Below are 27533 nucleotides of genomic sequence, written 5' to 3' on the forward strand. Positions count from 1 at the left end.
TATAGAAGAATCCCTGGTCATGGTCATGGGTTTAACCCTCTATTACTAGTGTTTCGTTTAGCTGCTCTATTTCTGTCATTAATACATTTTAAGTGAGTTTTTGTATATGGACTGCTCAGTCTTCTGCGTGTAGGTTTAGCTCTCGTTTTTAAAGTAATTAACATTTTTTGGGGGGTCAGAAACTACAAACTTTTTTTTTTTTTTTTAAACAAACGGTTTTGCTTTCAACATAACAGGCATAAACAGGTGTTTTCTCTTTGGTTTCTGTTGGATAAAGGCCTGGCTTGCCTGGGCTGGGAGAGGAGACGCTACAGGCTGCACTCATGAAGCCAAAAGAAAGCTGGAGCTGGGTCACCAGGAAGGCTAGGCAGTGTGGTGGATCAGCAGAACAGGTAGAAGGTTGTGAGGTAGGGTTTGGCTCTGTAACACAGCTTAATATAGAACTCGCTGTGTAGCCTCAGGCTTTCCTAGGCTGGTTGGCTCAAATTCATGGCGATGCTCCTGCCTCCGCCTCTCAAGTTCTGGGATTTACAGATGTGGACCCATTCCTGGTCTTAATTAAATACTCTTCAGGAAAGAAAATAAAATCTGACACTAATAAGTCATTCAGAGGGGAAAGGGGAAGGTGTCATCGTGACCTTTAAAAAAGAAAACTGTAAACATAATAACTAACGATTTAGACCTTTTCGGCAATTTTTCCTGTGTTCTGTAAAATAAGATTTTGTTTGGAAGAATTCCCAGAAATGTTGCAGGCAAGCAATTGCCCACATAGTGCTGACCTGGTGGTTATGCTGCCAGAGAAATACAACTAGCAATTATCAACTTTTCTTCTGTTCTTTTGTGTGTCTAAACATCCATGTCTGTACTCTATAAATACATCGGAAAAGATGTGCCCATATAAACAAAATCAGCAGTTTGTTAGAAGCGAGGCACAGAGCCGAATGATTTGAAGCTTTTTTTTTTTTCTTGGTATGCTTTATATTGTTTAAACATTAAGGGTGTTTTTATTTTGTTTTATTCTTTTGCAGGTAAAATCAGAAAGAGAAAGCCTGGGAATGTAGTTCAGAGCATGTGCTTAGCTGTGTTCAGGGCTCTCGTATCATTCCCTAGCCCCCAAACAAATAAGTAAATCAGAAGATAGATAAAATTAAAAATAGTGTAAGGGAATTCTAAAGTGTAGCTTCTTGAGGCTGGAGAGATGGCTCAGTGGTCAAGAGCATGCAGTGGACCTGTGTTCTGTCACCCCCATGGTGGCTCACAACTGTCCATAACTGCTTTTCCAGATCTGTCACCTTCTGACCTCCATGAGAACCAGGCATGCAGGTGATGCACATACACATATGCAGGCAAGACATGCATACACATAAATAAATCTTAGAAAAAGTTGTTTCTTTTTCTAACCTTTTCTGAAGTATGTGTGTGTTCGTATGTGTGTGTGTGCGCACACAGGGAATTGAACCTAGGGTCCCATTTATTCTGGCACAGATTTTAACGTTCAGCTAACCCACAGCAATACTGTTTCAATTATTTTGACTTTAAAATAGGTTTTTAAAAACTAAAAGAGCTGACAATTTTATTTTCACATTTTATAATGCAAGTGAAGCTGCACTTTTTTATCCCACTTATCCTTTCAGAACTATTTTCTTCGCCAGGAAGGGGGAAGTCTTTTTTATCATGCAGCTAGAAAGCACTCAGGCTCAGCACTGAGGTCTCCTGGTGAAACACAAGTAGTTCATAACCAGTCTGTCTACTTGGGTCATGCCAGTCCCAGTGGGTACTGTCATGGTGCTAATGGGAGGTCTCATAATTGGTGGCCTGGGCATCATGGCCATGTGGTTTCCCATGTTTGGCCTTATTCCAGGATCCAGTCCCCTGGGCATCATCTCAGGAAGAGGAGGACTATCATTGGCATCATGGGAGGGCCTGTCATGTGGGTGTGGGCACCAAAGCAGGGCGAGGAGGACCAGAGGCTGGGAGAAAGCAGGACCATGGTCTCTGCAGAAGGAGAAGCAGAAAATCTTTTGTTGTTGAAATGCAGCTGTTTTGTTAGTCAGGCTCTTGGCCTGCTCTTTCATTGTTTTTTGTAGTAGTCTTTCATGTTTTCTTAGTGTTTTCTACTACCGTAGTGTGTCTTTTTCATAGATGGAGAATCATGGCTAGATGTATATTTGTGGTGGTTTGAATAAGAGTGACCCATAGGCTCATCCATTTGAATGCTTGGTCACCAGGGAGAGGCAGGCACTATTTGAAAGGATTAGGAGGTGTGGCCGTGTTGGAGGAAGTGTGCAGTGGGCTTTGAGGTTTCAAAAGTCCATGCAAAGCTTAGCATCTCTTTCTTGGCCAGCAGATCAGTATTAGCTCTCAATTATTCGTCCTGCACAATTTCTGCTTGTGTGCCACCATGATGATAGTGTACTAAGCCTCAGACACTGTAAGCAAGCCCCCAGTTAAGTGCTTTCTTTTCTAAGAGTTGCCCTGGTCAAGCTGTCTGTTCAAAGCAGAACACTGACTAAGACAGTATTGCAGTAGTCACATCAAAACTGGGGTATGTTGCTCTACATAGGAAATGATTAAAACAAATACACTTGATTAGAAACAAACAATATATGTCTAACATATAATAACACTTTAAGGAATATTTATTTATTTATTTTTATTTGCATGAGTATATGTATGTATATGTTGAGTATGGTGGATATGCGTGTGCATTGGTGTGTGGGTAGTATATCCCTGTGCTTGCTTGGAGATCAGACGATGATATGGGTCCTGCTCTTCCGCTCTCTAACCCTGGCGCTGGGTGATAGCGAGCAAGCCTAATCAATCCTTGTCTCCACTTCCTGCAGCACTAGAGTTAGAGGTACATATGTGGCCATGCCCAACTTTTTACTAGGAGCTGAACTCAGGTCCTCATGTTTGTATAAAGCAAGTGTTCCTACCCATTGATCCATCTTCTCAGCCCTAAATATAAATATTTTAGAAATATTAATGTATTTGACATATATTCTGAATAACTGAACTATTAGTTTTCAACTCTTGAAGTTGATTTTAATTTCTTCTAGCCTCAAGATATAGCAGAAATGAAATACTGCTTTATGGTTTTGTTGATCTTGGGAATGACTGCTATGATCTGTGAAATTTTTTGTCATTAGGATTTTAAAATTTACATTGATTTATATATATTGTGTGTGTATATGTGAGAAAGATAGAGAGAAAGATAGAGAGAGCGAGGCCAGTGTTGGGGGTCTTCCTCAGTCATCCTCTACCTGCTGTTTTGCAGTGAGGCCTCCCCCTGAATGGGGCTCACAGGTTAGCTAGACCGTTTTACTAGGTAGCCCGTGTCTCTGCCTCCTCAGTACTGGGTTACAGTGGTGTACCTCCACACCCAGCCTTTATGTGGCTGCTGGAAGCCCAAACTCATACCCACATGTTTGCAGGGCAGGCACTTCACTGGCGTGTCGTCGCACCAGCCTATCTCAAAGTTTGGAAGGGACTTGACGGTGCAGAGGGAGTCTTTTCATGACTCATTGTTAGTGCTTTTCACTTCTGAACCTTCTTCGTCCTCATTTAATTTATTCATGTTGTACATTTCTATAACTGGTGTCTTTTCAGTTATTTATGTCTGAAAAAAATAAAAGTGGTATTTCAGTTTTATTTTTTTTAAAATTATAAGTATCAATGAAATTTTTATCCCAAATCCTACCCTGAAGGGCAGACTGTTCAATCTTGTAGATTTGAACACTACCTTAAATCTTATGTTTTCTTTCTTTTTTCCTTCCTTTTGAGAATTTCATCCATGAATACTGTTTTGCATCATTTCCACGTCTCCCTCTCCCTACTCCGCTTCATCCTGTTTCCCCAATTCCCTTTCATATTCATGACCTCTTCTTGTTTAACTGTCACTACTGCGTGTGCTCTTTCTTTATAGGTGTGAGAGCTGTGTGGATTTGCTGTTTGTGAGAGGGGCTGGGAACTGCCCTGAGTGCGGCGCCCCACTGAGAAAGAGCAGCTTCAGGGTGCAGCTCTTTGAAGACCCCACTGTTGACAAGGAGGTTGAGATTCGGAAAAAAGTACTAAAGATGTAAGTGCTATGTTTAAGGGATTTGGCCAGCAAAGAAAACCTCAACAGTTATTTCAGTAGTCATGATTATTATTTTCTTACGTTATTTTTGAGCAAATTGGCAAATAACAAGTTATAAAACCATCTATATTCTTATTTTACAAAATTTATTAAGTTTAGAGAAAAGTGTAGTATCTAACCTTTGTTTAAGAAGAGCCGTCTTGATGTTGTCTGTGTATTCATTTGCTACTTATTAGTTAACAAATAAATACCTGTGTAATATATATTAACAGGGATTAATAAATAATGTATAAAATAGCTATAAACCTTGTTTTCCTGACTTACTAATAAAGTAACATAGGATATTAAAGACAGAAAATAAAAGAGCGAAAAAAATAAATTTTCTGTAAGGACTAAAGAAGTAATATTTACGTTTCAGTTTGAAGCGTAATTAGATACACTAAAATATTAGCTATTTTTTTTGTATGCATGTGTTGCATTTAGTAGTTTTGAGCTTTATTTTATCTGTCCTTTTGTTGTAAGATACTTTATTATTTTAGAGTTGACACATTTTCTTACGGTTTTGTTTTGTGGTTTGGTCTTGGGAGTCTGAACCCAATGCCTTGAGTACTTGAAGCATTTGCTGTCTCTGAGCCACACATCTCACCCTTACTTCATGTCTTAATTTTTAAAAAATGGCTCATTTTGTTTTTTAAATTATCTGTATTGTGAGTGTATCTGTGTGTGGGTTTGTACAAATGAGCGCTGGTATTCTGGGAGCCGGAGGTGTTGGTGCTGGACCCACCAGGAGCGGGAGTGACAGGCAGTTCTGAACTCCTAGCTGGAGGGGCTGGAAACTGCTCCTTGCAAGAGTAGTGCAGGTTCTCTCTCTTCTCTTTTTCTTTTTCATGTCATTAGTTTATTTCTAATCTTGTCTAGTATGAGAGTTCAAGAGTTTAATCTACTTTTCAGAGGTCACACCTCTTAAACATTCTTCATATCTACTAAAAGGATGAATTAAACATTCTTGTTTTTTAAGTAGTAGGTTCCTTACTATAAAAGAAAGTACAGCAAATTCAGATCTAAAGCACAAAGTCCTCCTAGCCAGCCGCCGCCACTTGTTTTCTACTGAAAGTGGCAAATTCTTCCCGGGGCCCTCCTCATGGTGCCTGGGATGGATCACGGAGGTGGTGGGCCTCCCACGCCCTGGCCAATATGGTGCCGCTAGAAGTTCTGTAGGGGCGAAGAGAAGGAAGGCGGGAGAAATGGTTTTCCTCATGAGCTTGCTATCCTGAGGGTAATACAGGCTTTTAACCACTGAGCTATCTCCCCCTTGCAGTTCTTATTTTGGGGGTATACAGTTTACTAATGGTTTAGTAACATTTTCCTAGGTTTTGAATCAGTAATACATTTCAGTGATCCAGCTGACTTTTTTCTTTATTTTTGCTTGTATTACTTCAAAGAGTCACCTTTTACATTCTGATATTTTATCTTTAACCTTTTTAGTTGTATTTTTATTTTGTTATTTTTATTTTTGTTATTATTTGTAGGCACATTACAATATTTACATATTTTTATGATGTAGCCTCCCTACCACCCAAACCCCCACATAGAGCTTCTCTGTGTAATTCTGCCTGTCCTGGAATTTACTCTGTTGACTAGGCTAGATTCGAACTCAGAGATCTGCCTGCCTCTGCTTCCCAAGTGCTGGGATTAAAGGTGTGTATCTCCACTAGCTGGTAGACCTAAATGTTTTAAGTCATTATTGTCATGAAAAAAATAGTCTTTTTTTCAATTGAGCTTTAGTTTTCTGTAATTAACGGCTCTATAATAAATAAGTAATATAATTTCAGTGATATATCTTCTTTAAGTTCATTTCCAAATCCCCAAAGCACCTAAGTATATCCCTTTTTTCTTAAGTCTTTAAAAAATTGTGTATATGATACTATTCTCTTCTGATTTTACATTTTCTGTAATCATAAGAGTTTTAAGAACAGTGTTTTTGGGTTGCATGCATAGCTCAGCAGTAGAGCACATGCCTTTTGTGAACAAAAATCAACCTTCCACACCCCTCAAAAGAATCAGAAAAACAAAACAAAACGAACTTAAACAACAACAACAACAAACAAAATGAAACAAAAAATCCCCGAAAACCCAGCTTTCATTTTTGGTCTAGTTAAAAGTCTGGCCTCAAGAAAACAATTCTTTATCCAGTAAACAGTCCTTTTCTATACAGCATGTCTGAATTAAGCAGGGTGAGCAAGGTGCCCGTGATAATAAGATGGTCTGCAGTGATAGGCGATACGTTGATATTTTTCTTCTCCGCAGATACAACAAAAGGGAAGAAGATTTTCCTAGTCTGAGAGAGTACAATGATTTTCTGGAAGAAGTGGAGGAAATCGGTATGTTTTCATTTGATGTGCTAGCCTTGAGAGCTTGTGCTCTTATCTTTTAGATGCCTGGACAGTGTCTCACACAAAAGGCTCCTGATCGATTCTGTTGTGGTAGTGGTAGCTGATGTTCCTTTTTTTTTTTGTAATTGAATTATGTTTGTCAACTTTAAATTATACTATAACTAAAGAGTATTCTTTTTGGTTTTTTGAGACAGGGTTTCTCTGTCTCAACAAGCCCTGTTGTCCTGGAGTAGCTTTGTAGACGAGGCTGGCCTTGACCTCACAGAAACAAAAAAAAAAAAAAACAACAAAAACCCTGAAAACCCTGCCGGAGACCGCCTGACTTTGCCTTCTGAGTGCAGGGATTATAGGCATGCACCATGCTGGGCCACTAAAGGGTATTTTTAAGTAATTTTATCCTGGAGAAACTATTCGTCAAGTAGCACTTCTTGGCTGGACGAATGATGTGTCCATACTTTGCCAAAGCAGTTTAAGCCACAGGAACTGCTGATGACGTCGTAGGAGTGTCTTTAGCTCCATCTAGGACAACAGAAGACAGACTGTGTATTATCATTTATGCCTGTGTAACACTGGGTTGGGAGGGGTTTGAAGCAGTTGACTGTTGAGGAGAATTTTACCTGGCGGTGTTGCCGAGACGCAGTGCTTCTCTTCAGTGGGATTAGTCACGAAAGTACACTGTTTCTGTTTGCTTTCCTCTCTTTCAGTGTTGGGTTAGGGATTGCTGCTTGTCTCGTTTTTTGCTAAAGAAAATTTCAAAGCTGTTAAAAGGTGTGAAAATTGTGATGTAGTGATGAAAAGTTATGCTCTCTAAAGCTGTGATAGTCAGAGCAGGATGCTTGCCAGTAAGCGCAAAGACTCGAGCTCCTTCCCACAGTGTCAGAGGAGCACCAGCCCCCATGTTGTCCTCTGACCACCGCGTGTGTGCACTAAATACGGAACTGTGCAGCACACATTGAGCAGGTACAGACCACAGAGCACATCTCCTCAAGTGATAAAAGGGTATAGCCTAAGAAAACTAGACTGAAACTGTGAGGATCAAAGAGTCATCTTTCTATTCTCCCAAAGCATAACTTTATTATTTAAATATGCTAAAAGGATCACCAGAAGGTTTTTATATATGGCAAATTAAAAACTTCAAATTCTTTAGGAACTAATTATTTTAACAATTCAAATCTATAATTCTTAGGATTAAAATTTTTTATAAATTCCTTCTGATAAAGTCCAGATACCTCTCTTATCAGGACTTTCTAAAGTGTCCAAGTTACCTGGTATGTCACAGTAGAAGCATGTGCAGAGCATAATTAGAATTTCTTTCTGATATAGTTTAGTACCTTAGAACTGGTGTTTTTCATTCTAATGTCATTTGTGCTTTGTGTGTATGTTAGCTACAATGAGTACCTGTGCTTAGTCGGACATTAGGATATAGACTAAGAAGTTGCTTTGGTACAGGACAAGCAGGGGAACAGCATCACAAAGAGACAGTGTGCATATATATGAAAGGCAGTACATTAGTCAAAGCCCTGCTGATTCGGAAAGGCAAAAAGAGGGTATAGCGCTTACAGGCAAGTTGAAAACACTGTTACAGCTCCAACCAAGTATCCTAGGTAGCTGAAGGAAATGGAAAGACAAACTGGAGACCAGGCTTAAGGGATGAAACAACAGGGGACTTTGATTTTTCATGAGCTTCTGGTTAAGCCTGTTTACGTACTTTTTTCCTGTGAGATGAACTAATTTGAAAGAATTGTCAACCTGGGGCCCATATGTAAAACCAGGGTCATGTTGGAAATTGGCACAAGGATTAACAGGACAGAGTAAGACAGACAATTTACAAATTGTCTATGACTAGACAACATGTAAAATTTTTTTATTTTCCTTTTCTTCGTGATGGAGTCTTACTATGTGGCCTCGGATGTTCTGATAACTGTTAGGTAGGTCAAGTTGGCTTTGAGCCTGCAAAGAGTTTTCCTGCCTCTTTTTCCGAGAGTTGAGATGACAGGCATGCACCATCATACCTGGCCTATATTTTTTCTCTCTCTGTGACTGTATGTTGGTACGTACACCCATGCGTGTGGGTATTGAGGCCAGAGGTCAGTGTTGGATGTCTCTGTCATTCTCCACTTTATTTCTTGAGACAGAGTTTCTTGCTGAATGTGAAGCTCACCTATTGGCTAGATTGGCTGCTGAACAAATCCCTGGGCTTTTCCTGTCTCTCAACCACAGTGCTGGGGTTACAGGTATATCCTGCCATGCCTTGCTTTTTATGTGGGTGCTGGGGATCCAAACTTGGGTTCTTATGCTTGAATAGCAAGCACTTTACTCAGTGAGCCATTATCACTTCACCAGATAGAGAAACTATAGATAAATCAGTGCATTTGACTTGAAAATGATTATGCTACTATATATATTTCATGAAAGCCTGTCTTTAAAATATGTAGAAATTCTGAACCAATGTCTAGTTAATTGTCTCATTGGAGGAACTGATATTTTCCCGTCCTTCTGTAGACTGTGCTGACTCATGCCAAAGCATGGTGATGCATGGGAAATGCTTTGCGTTAAAAGCTGTCCTCAAGTACATCTCTATTCTGCTCTCCAGTGTTATATACCATTAATTATTTGTACCAGTGATCAAGCTTTCTTAGGCCAATTGTGCTTATTATTTAATGCAGTTTAGTTCAAAATCATATAACTATGCTTTTGCTTCCCCTAAAAAATGGAAATAGCACTGTAGGTGGTAGTATGATTTATATAAGAAAGAAGAACTCCAATTAAAGTCTTGGATTTATTCACTTAGAGAATGACTGCTGTATTAGTTACTTTTCTATTGCTGAGATGACACACGATAACCAAGGCAAACTTACAAAAGATAGAGTTTAATTGGGCGTATAGTTCCAGAGGGTTAGAGTCTATGATGGTAGAGTGAAGGCATGAAGGGAGTAGGAGCAGCCAGGAGCTTATATCTTGATCTATACACAGGAGACAGAGCACACTGGAAAGACTGGAATCTTTTGAATCCTCAAAGCCTGCCCCTAGTGACTCACCTCCAACAAGGGCACACTTCCTAATCCTTCCCAAACAGTTCCACCAATTGGGGACCAAGTACTCAAACATATGACTATGAGGGCCATTCTTACTCAGACTTCCAAACTGCTGTATTAGTCAGGGTTCCCTAGAGGAACAGAATCAATAGAATGAAAATTATATTAAGTTATTATACATATAATATCATTAAATTAGCATTTCTTGAAATAGTAACAATAGCTGCTTCACATCTGAGATGCAGCAAAACCCATAGTTGCTTGGTCCTTGAGACCAACAGTCTTCCACAGTCAGAGTCCCACAATGGCAGCCTCCCTCAGGAGAAGCTGATAACTCAGCTGTTACACAGTATATAAGGCCGTGTGCCTCAGCAGTCCCAGTCTGGTGCAAAGACCTAGCAGATTGTTGGAGAGTCACAGTTCTTCAGTCAGTGATAGGAGCCTGGAAATGCTCGCTCTGCTATGAACAAAGGAATTGCCATCCCTAGCAGCAACATGGTAAATGCACTTGATTGTAAGAGGGAGGCCAAGAAAGCAAACTGTGAGTAATCTCTTTTTCATCTGGGCCACGCCAGAAGGTGCCACCTGCATTTGGTCCACTTCTCTTCAGGGAATGAGTACAGCTCCTCAGGTGAGGCTTCTTGCGCAGATGTTTCCACTTGGTGGCAAGCTGACATTAAAACCGTCAGAGCTGTGTATTTATGCTATGTGTTTTTCAGTTAAAATAACCTAGAGGGAGGAGGTAAGGAGGAAAGCAGAGGGGCAGAGAAGGAAAAAGAAGAGGGAGGAGATGAGAGGATTGATCAAATTAAAAGGCTTTGCCAGAGCAAAGGAGACAAACAGAAGAAAAGAAGAGTAGAAAACATTTGCAAACCACAAAGCCACCATTAACTCCTTGTCAGTTCCACTTCTACTGCTGTGATAAAATACCATGGCCTAGGTAACATTTAGTAGAAAGACTTTATTTTGGTTTACTGTCCCAGAGGGATAAGAACCCATCACCATCATGGTAAGGAAGCATGACAGCAAACAGCAGACGTGGTGGCTTGAGAAAGAAGGTGAGGACTCACATCTTGGAACAGAGGGAATATACATTGTTCGGAATAGCAAGAGTCTTTAAACTCTCAAAGCCTGCCTCCAGTGATGTACTTCCTCCAACAAAGCTACATCCTCCAAGCTTCCCTAACAGCACCACCAAATGGGACCAAACTTTCAAATGTCTGAGGCTATGGGGACATATTCAAATCAACACATCTCTGAAATTTACAAAAACCTTTAACAACTCAATAGCAAGAATGCAGATAATCTTGTTAACAAGTAGATATTTCTAAAACAAAACAAAACAAAACCATATTAACACGTATATGTAACAATTCTCAATATCCCTAATTATTGGGGAAATGCAAATTACAATCACAATTAGATACCACTTGCTAAATGGTCCCACTACAAAAAAAGAGCATGTGGTGTGATAGGTTTCTTAATCAGCTTACTGTAGTAATTCCACATGTGTACATATACCAGATATCACAGTGTATCCTATATATACATACAGTTACTGTTTTTTAAAAAGATTGGAGAGATGGCTTAGTTCTTAAAAGCACGGCTGCTCTTCAGAGGACCTAGTTTGCTTCTCAGCATACAGATGGTATCACAGAGCTGTCTGAAACTCTGATCCCGGGAGGTCTGAAGCCCTTCTGTCTGAGGGCACCAGGCATGCATGTAGGCAAAACACCCACACTAATAAAATAAACACGTAAATACAAATGTTTCAAAAGGTAACTATGAAATGAGATGCTGTGCAGACTTGGCTGTCGGAAAGATTTCGTCTGTGGCCTGTAGGAAGCCAGTGAGGTTTTTAAGGGACTGTTGTCGTAGTGTGGATAAGAATGAGGAAATAGACTAGACAGTAGTGGTGGGCAAAGTAAAGACGTTTTAGAATATTCACTCACCGATTCCACATTGGAAGTGATTTGGAATGAATAGGCAGATGACTTGAAATATGACCTTGAACATTTCAGTTCAGTGGTGTTAAGATATGCAAATGAAGGGCTGGGAGAGTTGGCAAAGTGCTTGCTCTGCAAGCATGAGGACCTGAATTCAGCCTCTAGGACCCAGGTGAAAAGGTCAGCTGTGCTGCCTTGTGCTTATGATCGCAGCACTGAGGAGGCTGAGACAGATTCACAGGGCTTGAGCCAGAGAGCCTAACTTACTTGGCATATTCTAGGCCTTGTCTCAAAAAACAGGGTGAATGTTGGGTGGTGATGGCGCATTCAAGAGGCAGAGGCAGGTAAATCTCTACTAGTTCGAGGCCACCCTCGTCTAGAGAACAAGTTCTAAAACAGCCAGGGCTATACAGAGAAACCTTTCTGTTTCGGGGAGGAAAAAAGAAACAAGGTTGATGGCCCTCATGAAAACTGACTCCTAAGGTTGACCTCTGTCCTCCGCAGCAAAAGGTAATGCATGTTGTAGAGTTACGGTTTTTTGTTTTGTTTTGATTGTTTTGTTTTGGTACATGGGGAGTGTCCAGGATTGAGGGTTTGGATAAAGACTTAGTTTAGGCTTTTAAACTGTTGGGTGTGGTTCTACCACTTCGTTGTGTGGCAATGTTCAGATTGTTATTGTAGAAATAAAATGTTCTTTCAAAATCTTGTTTCTGTAACTGTCTACTTTATGCCTTATTTGTCCTTTCAGAGATACTTAAATTTCCTTGCTGTCTGTATTGACTTTCTCTGTTATTCAAAAGAAGAAAATGTTAACTTAATAGACATGTACTGATTACCAGCGTGAGCTGCAAGCACACTGTAATTTTCAACATTCTAAAAGAGACAGGCATTTTATGGCATTGTATATGGAGAACAAACGCAAAGAGCTCAAGCATTGTGGACAAGTTCATATTGCTCGTAAATAGTGGCAGTGTAGACTTTTCTTCCCCTCAGTGCTTTGAAAATACACGGTGGGTCTAATGAGTAGTTAGCAGCCTATGTCTAGAGCATGGGGTACTGAGAAATAGAGATGAGAGAGGAGCGTGTAGGTTTGGCCTGGTGTGCAGGCAATTCTAGTATCCAAATGACAGGCAAGATGTCTATAAGTTACTGGCTAGCCTTGGTTGCAAAGAAAAACCAATCATAAAACAAACAACAAATCAAAATGACCTCACACCTACTAACTAGCCCATCACCAAGAAGGAAGTTTTCTAGAGCTGTGTTTTGACCGATGTAAAAGCTTTGACTTTGCTTGTGTAGTAAGCAAAGTGTAGCATTAACGACATTTAAATAGACAGTGAGAGGCTTAGAGATACCAGGTAGCTCAGGTTAGTGTTGAGGAGTCACAAAATGGAGATGAAGACATTTTGTTATATAAATGTCATTAAGGCTTTCTTGAATAGTCCACATATAAAAATTAAAATATGCAATTTTAAATAATGATATAAAAAACTCACTATAGAAGGTATACATGAAGATGAACTTTCTTGTGGCATTACAACAGGCCCTTCTCTGTAGGGGTGACATAGAACTTTTTGTTCCTCTTGGCCCCAGGGATCATCTCAAACATTTGTTCTTAGCTTCATAATAAATAGATTAGTCTTTGAGTTCAGAGAATACTTATTTTAAAAGGATGAGAAAGCCCAAAGGGCATTAATTGTAAATTCCAAATGCCAAAAGACTTTAAAATTGTACTTAAATAGCATTAAATCTTCCAGAAAATATAATAGGTTTTTTTGTTTGCTTTTAATTTTTGATTAGAGTCAGGTCAGTAGCTGAGCTATAGCAGCAGACAGATAGAGCGTCCAGTGACTGTGACAGGGCTTGCTTCTGCCCCTTCTCTGAGGCTCTCATACATCCCGATTCACTGTGTCATGAATAAGCTTCCTTCATCTAAAAAGTTTTTGTGTTAGTGATTCAATTTTATGATCCTTATTTTTGAGAGAAAGAGGTTGTATTATCTGATCATGATTTATCTTTATTATATTGCTAACACCTTTATGTTTTTAAGTGAAAAATGAAACAGGTGTTTTTTTTTTTTGCTTTTATTGGGATTTCTCATGAGATTTGTAATAGCAAATGAAAATAATTTCACTTAGAATTGAAGTTTACTTATTTTTTTGATTGTATTTAACAACAAGAATAAATCAATAATAAACAGGACTATTCTAGTAGGTCTAACAATACCATGTACACTGAAAAAATTACAGAGGGTAGAGAGTGGACAAGTAGAAGAGACTGGTAAGCAGTAATGTATCTTTGGCATTTGCAGAAGGAGAATTGTCATTGCAGAGTGAGGTGAAGGAAGAGCTGGTGATTAAGATGGAGATAGTAAGGGGCTCAGATCTTGATATGGACAGAGTTTTTTTCTCTGGTGGTAGATTGAAAAGCTTCAGTCTTAGGGATGTAGAGCATGTATAGGTATGTCAAAATGCTCAGCTGGGCAAACATTTACAGAAACAGCATGTTTGTTGTTGATAAAAGTTCAGCTTTTCTAATTTGCTTATATTAAAGTCCTGGTCCCAATGATTGCTAACCATATACCTTGGCTAAGCTATTTGTTAGCTTTAGACCACATCTGGGACTGAGAGCAGTAAAGGTACTGCTGTAAACCTGATGACCCATGTTCCACTCCTGGAAACCACAGGATGGAAGGAGATAACTGACACTCACAAGTTATCCTCTGACCATCACACACATTCTGTGGAACACACACGCACACACACACCATTTAATAAATGTAAAAAACACAATCCTCTATCTGCCATGTATGGATTAGACTAAGTGAGATTATTAGATAAGAGACTGTATTACATAGATGTTTACAGTATAGGTCAGTTAGTCTTGATTTGTTTTTATTAATTTTAAGTTTGTATGGGTGTCTGTGTGTGTCCCCCCAGTAAGTGCTGGTGTCAATAGAGGGCAGAGATTAACAGATACTCTTGGATCTGGGGTTAAAGGTAGTCATGAATGACCCAATAAGATAGAGAGATGATTAAAATACACAAATACAACCTTAAAGACTGTTAATTCAATGAGTAAGAAGTCAAAATACTTAATCTTTGGCTTTTATAATCACTTTAAGATTTATATTAAAACCATCTCATCACATTTTTTCCTTTCTGTTATAGTCTTCAACTTGACCAACAATGTGGATTTGGAGAACACTAAAAAGAAAATGGAAATATATCAAAAGGAAAACAAAGATGTCATTCAGAAAAATAAGTTAAAGCTGGTTGGTTATCAAGTATTTCCTTCTTTTGTATGAGTAACAAAAGGTTCACATAATATTTAAAATGATTTTATTAGTTCTTTGAGTATTTCATACAGTGTGTTCCCATTATATTCACTCTCACTCTTTTCAATCTTCCTCAATTTACCCCTTTCTGCCCTACATCTTTGTGCCCTTTAAAAAACATCTTTCAAAAGAAATTTGTGCTACTCAAATATTCTGGAGAGTGGTTGACTTGCTAGGAGCTATTTTTCTCTTAGAGAAAGGTTCTTTGTCCCTCTCCCAGCAGCTATTGATTTCCAGTAGCTCCATGGCTAGGGGTGGGACTGTGTGACCAACTTTCTCTCCATGTGGTCTGGCTTGGGCTCAGACAGGTTTTGTGCATGTTGTTGAAATTGCTATGAGGTCATCTGTGCAGCTACTCTGATGCTTCCTGATAGTCATCTACTGCCCCAGGCTCTTAGCCTCTTCTCCGTTGATCCCTCAGCCTTGGGAGGGCTGTGCAGTTTTCTTTAGGACTGAGCATTCTGCAGTTTCCTAGTTTCTGCACCTTGGCCTGTTGTGGATCACTGTTAATTACTATCTACTGCAAAGAGAAGTTTCTCAAGTTAGGGTTGATAGAAGCATTACTCTTTGAGCATAACACTAAGTCATTAAGAGATGGTTTAGCAGTATATCTGTTTAGTCACGTAATAGTAGTAGATTCTCTCTAGGCCTATTACCTGTCTAGCCACAAGTTAAACTGTGGTGCCAAGTATGAATTTCATCCCGTGGAAAAAGTGGTTGGTCACTCTCATGAGGTTTGTGCCACTGTTACACCAGTGGGTATTCTGTCTAGAGCAGTTGTAGCTCACAGAGGTCACAGCCGAGTAAGACTGATGATTACTTTTCTCTTCTGGTAGCATCCATAGCACCTCTGGCACCATAAAAGCTAGATATAGGGATAAAGGTTGTAGTTCCAAGCTGGCCTGAATTTTACCAGGTTATGGGACTCAAGTATGTTTCTTTTCCCTATCAAATTCTAGTAGATAACCAGGAGTATTGATAATAGCCTCTGATGTTTGGATGTTTATGGGGCCTCACTGGCTAATAATTCCAAAAGAAGTAACTCATGCCTGGCATTGGGCTTCTTAAAAATTTGTTAGCCTCTCAAGTTTATTAGGCACATTATTGCCTGTTATAGCATAACTTAATTTTAACTTTGTGTATGTCTATTTTATATTTTAGAAAGTTTCTGTAGTAGTAGGTTTTTGAAAAGTCTTTAGCGTTATTTATTCCTCTCCATTATACCTTCTTTATCCTCCCATCTGCTCCCAGTTTAACGATTCCTATTCCATTATTCCCTTTTGATCCTTATGCCAGAGCAGTCTCAGTCCTCACCTTTGGAAGGCCCTCCCTGTGGTCCCTTAGCAATGTACTGACTTTTGTGGCATTACAAATGAAACATACATCTGAAGATTCAAAGCTAATATCCACAGAGGAGAGATAACATGACATCTTTCTAGGCTTGGAGTACCTCACTCAAAATGATTGTTTCCAGTTTCAACCATTTACCTGCAAATTTTACCTTTCTTTGGTGTTGAGACAGAGTCTCTCTTTGTGGCCTGGGCTGTCCTGGAACTCTCTGTGAAGACCAGGCTGGTCTTAAACTCTCACAGATCACCTGCCTCTGCCTTCTGAATGCTGGGATGAAAGGCTTGTGCCCCTTTTTCCTAATTTTTCATAATAGTTGTAAATGTTTCTATACTTTCATTATCTGTTCATCTGGACATCTAGGCTGTTTCTATTTCCTGGCTATTGTAAATAGAGCAGAAATGATCATAGATTATCAGGTATCTTTCAAATAAATGTTGAGTCCTTTGAGTATAGACCCAAGAGGAGTAATAGCAGGATCCTTTGATGCAGCCCCTTATGGAAGTCAGTGTGGAGGTTTCTTATAATACTTTTAAAAAACTATCCTCCTTTAAAACCAGTTATAGTTGCAAGGGATTTAACTGAAATTTATGTTAGAAATACAGCTGTACTGTTATAAATGCGTGTATTTAAGAGGATATCCACATTACTGTAGCAAAAAGCATTTTGACAGTATCACATTAAACTTCTTTTTTTCTTAAGCGTAATGATTATTTAATTCTTTGGAAACTACACCCATAAGTTATTCTTTTATTATTTTTAGAATTTTTTGTCAGGGTTGTATTTTATTTTATTTTTAATTTTTTTCATTGACAGATACATTTATTTTACTAACAGCAGTAGTACTAATTCTTCATCATTTTCTTTTTTTTATATTAATTACAGTTTATTCACTTTGTATCCCAGCTGTAGCAGCCTCCCTATGTCCCTCCCAATCCCACCCTCCCTCCCTCATCTCCTCCCATGCCCCTCCCCCAGTCCACTGATAGGGGTAGCCCTCCTCCCCTTCAGTCTGACTCTAGCCTATCAGGCTTCATCAGGACGGGCTGCATTGTCTTCCTTTGTAGCCTGGTAAAACTGCTCCCCCTCAAAGAGCCAGCCACTTCTCCCCTTACTAGGGGGCTCACATGGAAACTGAGCTGCCTATGGGCTACATCTGTGCAGGGGGCCTAGAGCCTCTCCATTTATGGTCCTTGGTTGGTGCATCGGTCTCTGCAGGCCCTCTGTGCCCAGATTTGTTGACTCTGTTGGTCTTCTTGTGGAGCTCCTGTCCCCTCTGAGTCCTTCTATCTCCCCAACTCTTCCATAAGACTTTCCACCCTCTGCCCAGAGTTTGGCTGTGAGTCTCAGCATCTGCTTCAATCTCCTGCTGGATGGAGTTTTCCAGAGGAACATCTATGGTAGGCTCCTGTCCTGTTCACACCGTCTTCAACCATTTCTGGTGTCTGTTCTGTTTGCCCTTCTGAATGAGAATTAAGCATTCTCCCTAGGGTGTTTCTTGTTACCTAGCTTCTTTAGTTCTGTGGATTGTAGAATTGGTAAAAATGGTTAGGAGAAATACAACACTTAGCAGCTGAGTTAAAGGGAACGAAAAAGAGAGAGTAAACTGAAAAGCTTTGAAAATGAGTTCACCTGTGGTGTGGGTTTGCTATCATCAGAACAAGGAATACAGTGACCTTGTTTAATTTTGCACATAAGGAGGTTATAGTGCAGGAGTGTGCAGCTCCTCTTTCTCCTTGAATTTGCCTAATACATGAACTGAAAAAGAAAATCTGTGTTAAGTTCTATAAATTGAATGACTTTAAGTTGTCTAAAATGATCACCCAACCCCACCCTCCACCCAGTATGAACTAGTTATTCCATTTCTGCTTCAGAGCTTAGTGTACTTGGTTTGGTGCTTGTCCTCTGGGGTGGTATGTGCTCGCATGAAATAACTACTATCCTAGTTTGTTCCGTATAGAATTGTTACATTATTAAAGTGAGGTGATTCATTTGCTCTTTGTTTCCAGTAAATAAAGCAGGAGAGTACCGCATAGGATTGCTATGGGTTGGTCAATTCATTCCATTCCTTATGTAAATTTCTGTTTAGACGCGGGAACAGGAGGAACTGGAGGAAGCTTTGGAGGTAGAACGACAAGAAAGTGAGCAACGAAGACTGTTTATACAAAAGGAAGAGGAGCTGCAGCAGATTCTGAAAAGGAAGAACAAGCAGGCCTTTTTAGATGAGCTGGTAAGTGTTAATGCTAATTACCACGTAGAAATTAATTTTCCCATGTGCGTTGCTAAATAATGGCATTTAATGGAAGTTCAGAGTATTCCTGTTGTAGTTGACTTTGTTTTTTTTTCTAATATATTAAAAGTTTTAAAATTTTTATTTATTATTGTTGTGTTCAAGGATTGGGATGGGTTGTAGAGCATGTGCCTACCGCGATGTGTGTGGGGGGATCAGAAACAATGTTGTTAGATTTGGTTTTCTTCTTCAGCCTTTACCTGGGTTCTGAGCAGTGAACTCAGGTATTTGGGCTACCAAGGCAGGTCAGAGGCTTTACCTGCTGAGCAAATTTCGCTTTTGCTTCTGATAGTTATTGATGTCATCATATATATTGGTGAATAGTAAGACCTATCTTCTCATTCCATATATGTTTACAGTTCTGTGAGTCAAGTGGGTGTGGTGGCACTCACCTTTAATCCTAGCACTCAGGAGGCAGAGGCCGAGGCAGAGGCAGACGGATCTCTTGAGTTTGAGGCCAGCCTGGTCTACAGAGTGAGTTCTAGGACAGCTAGGGCTACATAGTAAGACCCTATCTAAACAAAACAAAACAAACAACAATAACAAAAAAAACAACAATTCAAGCGGGCTTTTGAAATCCTGTCCTCTGGAGTGTCTCCGTGCTGCCCATGTGACTTCTGAAGTTGTGTAGTTGGACATCTTGTACAGCCCAGAGCTGCAGGGATATTCTAAGAGTAAAGAAGTAGACAGTGGATAGTTTGAAGGTTTTGCTGCAAACTGGCACAAGCACACCTCCTCATCAGTGAAAGAAGCTGCTGTGTCTCGGGGGATAGGGTGTAGATTCTGCCCCTTTGTAGGTCAGTTTGACCACTTCTTCTATAGTATCGGCTCAAAAAATGTATGAGTTCATAGAATTTGCTGTAGTGTATGTTAACTTGATACCCAGTTTCCACCCCAATGAGAGTTAAGAGATAGGATCATGACAGTGACTTTAATTATAATTTTTATGATTGTCACATGCCCCCCTTTATATCTTTCCAATTTCTATAAAGGATTTAAAGTGATTCATCCTAAGCTACGAAGATGCTTGTGGATACGACACATTAGTGGGCCTTAAAGAAGGCTGTCAAAGTGAAGCTCTGTTGTATTGCATTCCTGTCCTTCCTCTCCTCCTTCTCTCTTCCTCTTTCTTCCTCTGCCCCCACTACCCTCTCCCCTTTTCCTCTTCCTCCTTCCCCTTCTTAGTTTTTGTCTATCTTCATTTTCAGATGAGAGTAACATTATGATTGACATATATAAAAATAATACTCAATAGATTGCTTATGTGTCTCTAAGCTTACGAGCATTTTCCCTTAATGGTTTCCCAACAAGCTAGTTTTGAATTCGTTCATGATGTGCTGAAATATGGTGACTACATGCCATATTTCTGCATGAAAAGTAGCATAGTTGGGTGAAATGTGTTATTAGAATACTAATACTTTTGGCTCTGTATTCAACTTTGTTAACATAGCAGTAGTGACTGTGGGCAGAGAAGTGGTTCATGGAATTGATCCTTTATTATTTATATGTATTATAACCCTTTGTGATGCTGGTGACATCACAAGCTAGAAAATGTTTCTCTCTGGGAAAGTCTGCATTCTTACTTTTTCATTCTGTCTTCACATATTCATTTTTATGAGGCATTTCTTCAGTATTGTCATGCTTCCATTTCTTAATTGCTGTGTTGTTATTCTATATTGGAATAAATGTAAATGTATTTTCTGTTATGCCTTTCTTCAAAAAGCATTTTAAGCTAGTTAATGAATTACTTGTAAAATGAAAAGGAAGATTATGTCTTAAATTAGATGTAGGTAAGAAAATAAGGAAATTAGGAATAAGAGGATTAGTGAGGATTAGACAGAAAGCACTTATCATAAATGCCTATCTAGGGCTGATGAAATGCTCTGGCAGGTAAAGGTGCTTGCTGCCAAGGCTGACAGCCTGAGTTCAAGCCTCAGAACCCACTTGGTGGAAGGAGAGAACTGACTATCACAAGTTGCCCTCTGACCTCTACGTGTGTGTGCTCCATGGCACATGCATATGTACTCATACAAAATAGATAAACTGTAGTTAAAAACCTTTCCCCACTTTCTGTGAATAGAATGTGAATTTGCCTCTGAACTCGAGCAGGCAGCATCTGAGCTGGAAGAATACTTCAGCTCTTCCCAAGCGCAGTCTCTCCATTAGTTCTTTGTAGCAGCTGGGCTTGCAAGACCTTTTAGACCTCAGGAGCACTGCGCCCTGCTGTCTCACTGAGCTGCGGGGCCGTCAAGCTCCCCTCAAATGCAGTGAGGCAGGAAGTAAGACACTCTTGCCTGTGCTGTATATTTGTGTGATCTGGAGTTAATACGGGTCCTGTGAGTTCCCTCCTCTTGCTTCCTGTTTTCTTCACCTGCAAGTCATTACCGCACAGAGTTTACTCACTCTTTAAACCATGTAACGTGGTGCTTAAATAATTCTTAGTAATTCACTGTATTCGTTACTACAATTAATCAGTAGATAGTAGGTTATAATGCCGCTGCAGTTTGGTTTTTGATTTAAATTTTAAATTTGTTTTTATAGATTCTTTTAATCTTTATTAATTTTTTGTTACTTTTAACCCTTGAGTAACTGAGTTAAATTTTTCTTATCGTGATTGACCTGTACTAATGAAGTGAAAAATATATATATATTTCTGTGCTTTTGAGTTGTTTTTATAAAAAAGGAAAGCTAGCGTAGACATCTATAAGTATGTCTAAAAGATTTAGCTTTTGAAATGTTCCCTGAACAACACTTATGCAAGGAGAACTAATTGGAGGTTTTTTGTTTTTTTTTCCCCCTGTTTTTGAGTTTGGTCTTTGTGCCCAAAGTCACTTTTGAACCATCTGAGAAGCACTGGCAGCACATTATACTGTATGTGACGGGGTTTAATGTTACGGTCTGAAGGTTTATGGCTTAGCGTTTGCCATAATGTTGGCCGAAAGTCCATTTATTTTAATCCTAACTGTAAATTCAATTTCTTAATAGTTTGGAAAAAGATTTTTAATCAGGTTCTCTGTTATTAAATCTTTTTATATTCCTGTTTGAAAATTCTGTTCCATTTATGTCTTAAATTTTATGAGTTAATGCTGTTGTCAAATGCAGTAGCTGATTCTTATTAGGAATATTGTTTGCCAGATGGCTTGCTTAAAGTCAGTTAAAATAATCTTTAAAAATGGTCATTATAAAGCTTTTAATGAGTATTACAGGCAGTCTTATTAAAATTTCTTTAAATATTAAGCAGTGTGCCTTTAGGCAATTACTATGGGCTCTGCAGCCTTCCAAGGTGGAATGCAATGCCCAGAACAGAGAAGTAACTCCAAAACTAGACCTGCATGCTCTGTATTCCCCAAGCTTGTTTCACAGGCTTGTTCTACTCTAGAGCTATGTTTATCATGAGAGCCTATGCTGAATTTTGTTTTAACACTCATAAAGGCATTCAAGGCTCCAAAATTTTGAGTTCTAAAATAGAAGTGATAGTTTTAAAGTGTATTCTGTGGCTTGATATTAAAGTGAAATACCTAGAATGCTTAGGTTTTACAAATTTTCAGTATTAAGACATGCAAGGGGCTGGAGAGATGGCTCAGAGGTTAAGAGCACTGGCTGTTCTTCCAAAGGTCCTGAGTTCAATTCCCAGCAACCACATGGTGACTCATAACCACCTGTAATGTGATCTGGTGCCTTCTTCTGGCCTACAGACACACATGCAGGCAGAATACTGTATAAATAATAAATAAATATTAAAAAAAGACATGCAAGCATTCAGGTCCTTTTACTGTGAATGAGATACTAGGATTATAGTAAACTGGTCTTGGTTAGCAACTTTTTAAAAAGTGAACACGTTTTGCTTTAATACATTAAAAAACAGTGAGAGAGAGAGAGAGAGAGAGAGAGAGAGAGAGAGAGAGAGAGAGAGAAAGAGAAACTCTGTGTGTTTGGGTTAGCTGCCTAATGTAAGTGCTGGGTTCCCTGAAAGAGCAGCAAGCACTCCTACCTGGTGAGCCATACTTCCCATTCCATTGTCTTGCTTTTATATATGGAATTTTGCTCTTTAGAATAAATAAATGTGAGTGTATCCGTGTATGGGTGTATGCATGTGAGTGCAGGTATTCTCAGAGGCCAGAGAATGGATGCCTTGGAGCTGGAGTTATAGGCAGTTTGAGAAGCCTGGAGTGGGTGCTGGGAACCAACATAAGTCCTTGGGCTAGTCATATAGTTCACTCTTTAAAGGCTAAGGCTTACACTTTTTAAATGAAAGAGCAACAATCAATAAATGGGACCTCGCAAAACTGAAAAGCTTCTGTAAAGCAAAGGACACTGTCGTCAGAACAAAACAACGGCCTACAGACTGGGAAAGGATCTTCACCAACCCTATATCTGACAGAGGGCTAATATATAAAGATATATAAAGAACTCAAGAAGTTAAACAGCAACAAACCAAGTAATCCAATTAAAAAATGGGATACAGAGAATTCTCAATAGAGGAATATCTAATGGCAGAGAAACACTTAAAGTAATGCTCAACGTCCTTTGGTTATCAGGAAAATGCAAACCAAAATGACCCTTAGATTTCACCTTACACCCATCAGAATGGCTAAGATCACAAACTCAAGTGACAACACATGCTAGAGAGGATGTGGAGAAAAGGGAAACCTCCTCCATTGCTGGTGGGAATGTAAACTTGTACAACCACATTGGAAATCAATCTGGCTCTTTTCAGACAATTAGGAATAATGCTTTCTCAAGATCCAGCTATAGCACTCCTAGGCATATATCCGAAAGATGCTCAAGTATACAACAAGGACATTTGCTCAACTAGGTTTGTAGCAGTTTTGTTTGTAATAGCCAGAATCTGGAAACAACCTAGTTGTCCCCCATCTGAGGAATGGAAACAGAAATTGTGGTACATTTACACAATGTAATACTACTCAGCAATTAAAAACAAGGAAATCATGGAATTTGCAGGCAAATGGTGGGAAGTAGAAAAGATCATCCTGAGTGTGGTGCAGAAAGACACACGTGATATCTGCTCACTTATAAGTGGATATTAGACATATAATATAGGATAAACATAGTAAAATCTGTACACCTAAAGAAGGTAAGCAAGAAGAAGGACCCTGGGTAAGATGATCAATCCTCATTCAGAAAGGCAAGTAGGATGTATGTTGGAAGAGGAAGAAAACAGAGAACAGGACAGGAGCCCTCCACAGATGGCCTCTGAAAGACTGTACCCAGCAGGATATCAAAACAAATGCTGAAACTCATAGCCAAACTTTTGGCAGAGTGCAGGGAATCTTATGAAAGAAGGGGGAGATGAAAGACCTGGAAGGGACAGGAGCTCTACAAGGAAACCAACAAAACCAAAAAAATCTGGGCACAGGGGTCTTTTCTGAGACTAATACTCTAACCAAGGACCATGCATGGAGATAACCTAAAACCCCTGCCCATGGCAGCTTAGTGTATAAGTGTATAAGTGGGTATCCTAGTAATGGGAACAGGAGCTGTCTCTGACATGAACTCAGTGGCTGGCTCTTTAATCCCCTCCCCCTGAGGGGGGAGCAGCCTTGCCAGGCCACAAAGGAAGACAATGCAGCCAGTCCTGATGAGACCTGAGAGCTAGGATCAGAGGGAAGAGATGGAAGATCTCTCTTATCAGTGAACTTGGGGAGGGGATTGGGAGGAGAAGAGGGAGGGAGAGTGGTATTGGGCGGGGCCACAGAGGGGGCTGCAGCTGGGATACAAAGTGAATAAACTCTAATTAATAAAAAAAATAAAATAAAAAAAAAAGTAAATGAAAATGTTTAGTTCTGAAAGTCAGGTCCTCTGGTTGAACCGCAAGTGCTTTTAACCACTGAGTCATCATCTCTCCAGCCCTTGATATAATTTTAAAACATTAATTAATATGTATGAATATGAGTACCTGATGTGTGTGTTTGGACATTAATGTGGAGTTGGTTTATTCCTCTGTCTTTATATGTGTTTTGAGTATAAACTCAGGTCTCCAGGTTTTTGGGCAGGCAGTCTTTCCTGCCCAATTATAGTTTAACTTTTTAGCCAAGAATATTTCTTTTTTTTCTTTTTGTAGTTTTGCACATGAAAAGGTTATTTAAAAAGATATTTTTGGCTATAGCTCATTTAAAGTCTTCTTTAATGTTACAGTTTTACAAAATTCCTAAAGGAGATTTCAGATTGTTCCAGGAATGCGCAACAATGCAGTACAAATGCTTTGTTGTGGAACATGAAGTGAAAGGTATTGATGACTCTTCTGATATTGTTTCTTATTCATCTTTATTATGGCTAAACCCAGGTTTAGGATCTGTTTTATAAAGAAATTTGTGACCTTATATGTTTTAATTTTTGTGATACTGCTCTTGAAAAAATTATGTTGTTATAATGTAATTTTGGTTTTGTTTTTTAAGACAGGATCTCATGTAGTCCAGGCTGGCCCTGAACTCACTGTGTAGCCAAGGCTGGCCTAGAACTTCTAATTTTTCCTACTACATATTAAAGTCTGTATTTTTATGCCCTGCTGTGTTATAAAAATCTTAATATTCTAGTGAAGGAGAGAATCAGCTCCTGCACTTTGTCCTTTGACTTTTGTACATGCTCTGTGACATGTGTAGACACCCATACACACATACACACACATGCACACATATATACACACACACACACACACACACAAATACACAAAATGGGAAAGAGAGAGAGAAAAAGGAAAGAGGGGAGGGAGAGAGAAATGCAATTAAAATGCTTATGTTGGGGACAATGTTTTGCTTCTTCCTACACCTCTAAGCAAAGCAATGTAGCACATCTTTATAATTTAGCTGCTACATCTACTGAGCTGTGGGAGAAATTTTCCATGGCAGAGAAAAATGAAAGTATTCTTTTAAATTCTCAAAAACAAAAACAAAAACCCTGAGTCTTGATATGCATCTTTATTTTCTGTTGAATTGAGCTGCCTGTTACTGCTTCTATGCTGAAATTTTAAAACATTTATTTTAAATGTGTTAGTCAGCCACATTTGTGCCTAAAAATTATTAATGGGTTCAATTTGGAAGAAAAATGAGAATTTGTTGTAATGTTTTCATTATGAGATGATAACCAGGGAGTTTCTTGAGGATTAAATGCTGGGTGACTGCTCTTCCTAATACTCAGTACTCTCTCTGGTGGCCCTGGGGAGGGCACCTCAGTTTCAGATATGTTAGGCCCAGCACGGCATCACTGAGCTGCGTCCCTTTCTCTATTTTTTATTTTTAGATGACCTCAATAAGTTGCCCAGGCTGGCCTTTAGCTTTCTGTGTAGCCTTTCACACATAACTGTAGTGTGAGAGACAGAAGAATGGTGGGTTTTGTTTTGTTTTGGTTATTTTTTATCTTTGTGTCTACATTCAGAATATATACTCTTGTATGGGAAAGGTGGATCCTTTCTCTGAATGTGTTTCTGGGTTCTTATTTACTGACAGCTCAGAAAGGTAAAAGCCTAGGTACCATTTAGTTTAGACATTAGTTTTACAGTACCTCAAACACGTCAGTGCTTCACGTTCAACAGGATAAATAACAGTCTCTCTATTAGGATCATGTTAGGATAAGTACTTTGCTGCTCAAAACAGGAGTATGTACAGATTTGTATAAATAAAGGTCCTGGGTAGTATCAGTGTGTGATATTAAACATTTTTTATTTCGTTACTTGATTAAAATGTGATTTAAAATGTAAAAATAAAGGATAAAATAAATAAGTCTGCATGTGGTGGTGCTTACAATAGTTCCATTGTTCAAAACAACAAAGATTACTTGCAAACAGCCTTAGGTGAAATCTAATGGGAAACATTTCAAATGGCCTGAACTCTGAGTGAAAAGAATGTGTCTCAGATAAATCTCTGATCTGCTCTTTTTGTGATTAGCCTTTCTTTAATAAATGAGTTGGTGGCTAGATGAAATAGGACCCTATTATATTGTCTTTAATGTGGCTTTTATAAAATACTTGTTTGCAGGTTATTTTGATTTATGAGTCGACAGCAGCCTTTTCTTATTATGGAATGTTAATATTCTTTTGTAAAGTGTTCTATATAAAGTGAATATTTAGGTTGATATCAAATGTTTATAGAGGCATAGTTTGAAAGTGTTGTTGCATTTTATTCTTTCCATCTTAAGTTTCATATTGAATTTCTTGCAGGAGAGCTCTGACCTCCCTGTTGCTCTGCTCTTGGCTCAGCATAAAGACAGATCTACCCAGCTGGAAATGCAGTTAGAGAAGCCCAGATCCATGAAGCCAGTGACATTTTCCACGGGCATTAAAATGGCAAGTCTTATTTTAATTGTTTATTTGAAAGAGATTTCTCAGGACTGTGCTTTTCAATTCTTCGGTAATTTCTCTGGTAAAATAAGTGGGTTAGCTGTTTAAGGACAGGTATGTTCTAAGTTAGATGTCTGGAAATATGACACATAGTGTAAGAAAGGTGAAAAGTAATACTTTTCAAAGGATGCAGAACAGTGTTTTCAGCGTGACATGGATTGGTGTGGTGTCGGCTGTGTGTGGAGATGAGACTCAGTGTCTTGTGCATGTTAGACAAGTGCTGTTTCACCGAGCTGCGTCCTAGGGCTGCTTTTCCTGTTATGTAAACTTGTAATCGTACATGAACATTTCTTCATTGAGAAGGCATAAATATGGTTAGGGAACTATTTATCTGCTGGTATGAAATAGAGTAGTTGATTAATTTATACTTCCCTGCAGACAGGTTTTTTTCTACATAAATGTATTTCAAAAATGTATTAAAGCCATTTGTAGATTCTATACTCTTTAAGGATAGACTGATTTGAATTAAAACATTGTTTAAGCTAACCATTCTTAAAATAAGGGTATGTTTATGAGGGTTTTTTTTTTTGCTGTGGTTGTGCAAGAATTATTAATTTTATTTTTTGTAACTTTCTAAATACATGTACTTATTGTATGTGTATATCTGTGTGTGTCTGGACATGTGTGTGTCAGGGTCCATGTGTGAAGGTTAGAGGGCATCTTGTAGGAGTTGAGTCTGCTTTAATCACGTAGATTCTGGGGATCAAGTTTCAGTCATCAAGTTTGGCACTAAGTCACTTAATCATCTCACTGG

The 27533-nt window shown here is 39.0% G+C and overlaps 1 protein-coding gene across 1 annotated transcript in view; it reads left to right on the forward strand.

Moving 5' to 3' along the window:
* The window catches only part of Mnat1 (MNAT1 component of CDK activating kinase), a 154854-nt gene that overhangs the window by 42626 nt on the left and 84695 nt on the right, over nt 1-27533 (forward strand). The window contains exons 2-6 of the mRNA XM_021647256.2: nt 3926-4078; nt 6386-6459; nt 14623-14726; nt 18226-18366; nt 26600-26725. Of these exons, the coding sequence (XP_021502931.1) occupies nt 3926-4078; nt 6386-6459; nt 14623-14726; nt 18226-18366; nt 26600-26725 (598 nt within the window). The remainder of the gene's footprint in view (nt 1-3925; nt 4079-6385; nt 6460-14622; nt 14727-18225; nt 18367-26599; nt 26726-27533) is intronic.

Source organism: Meriones unguiculatus, chromosome 7 (genome assembly GCF_030254825.1).
Source record: "Meriones unguiculatus strain TT.TT164.6M chromosome 7, Bangor_MerUng_6.1, whole genome shotgun sequence".
NCBI lineage: Eukaryota > Metazoa > Chordata > Mammalia > Rodentia > Muridae > Meriones > Meriones unguiculatus.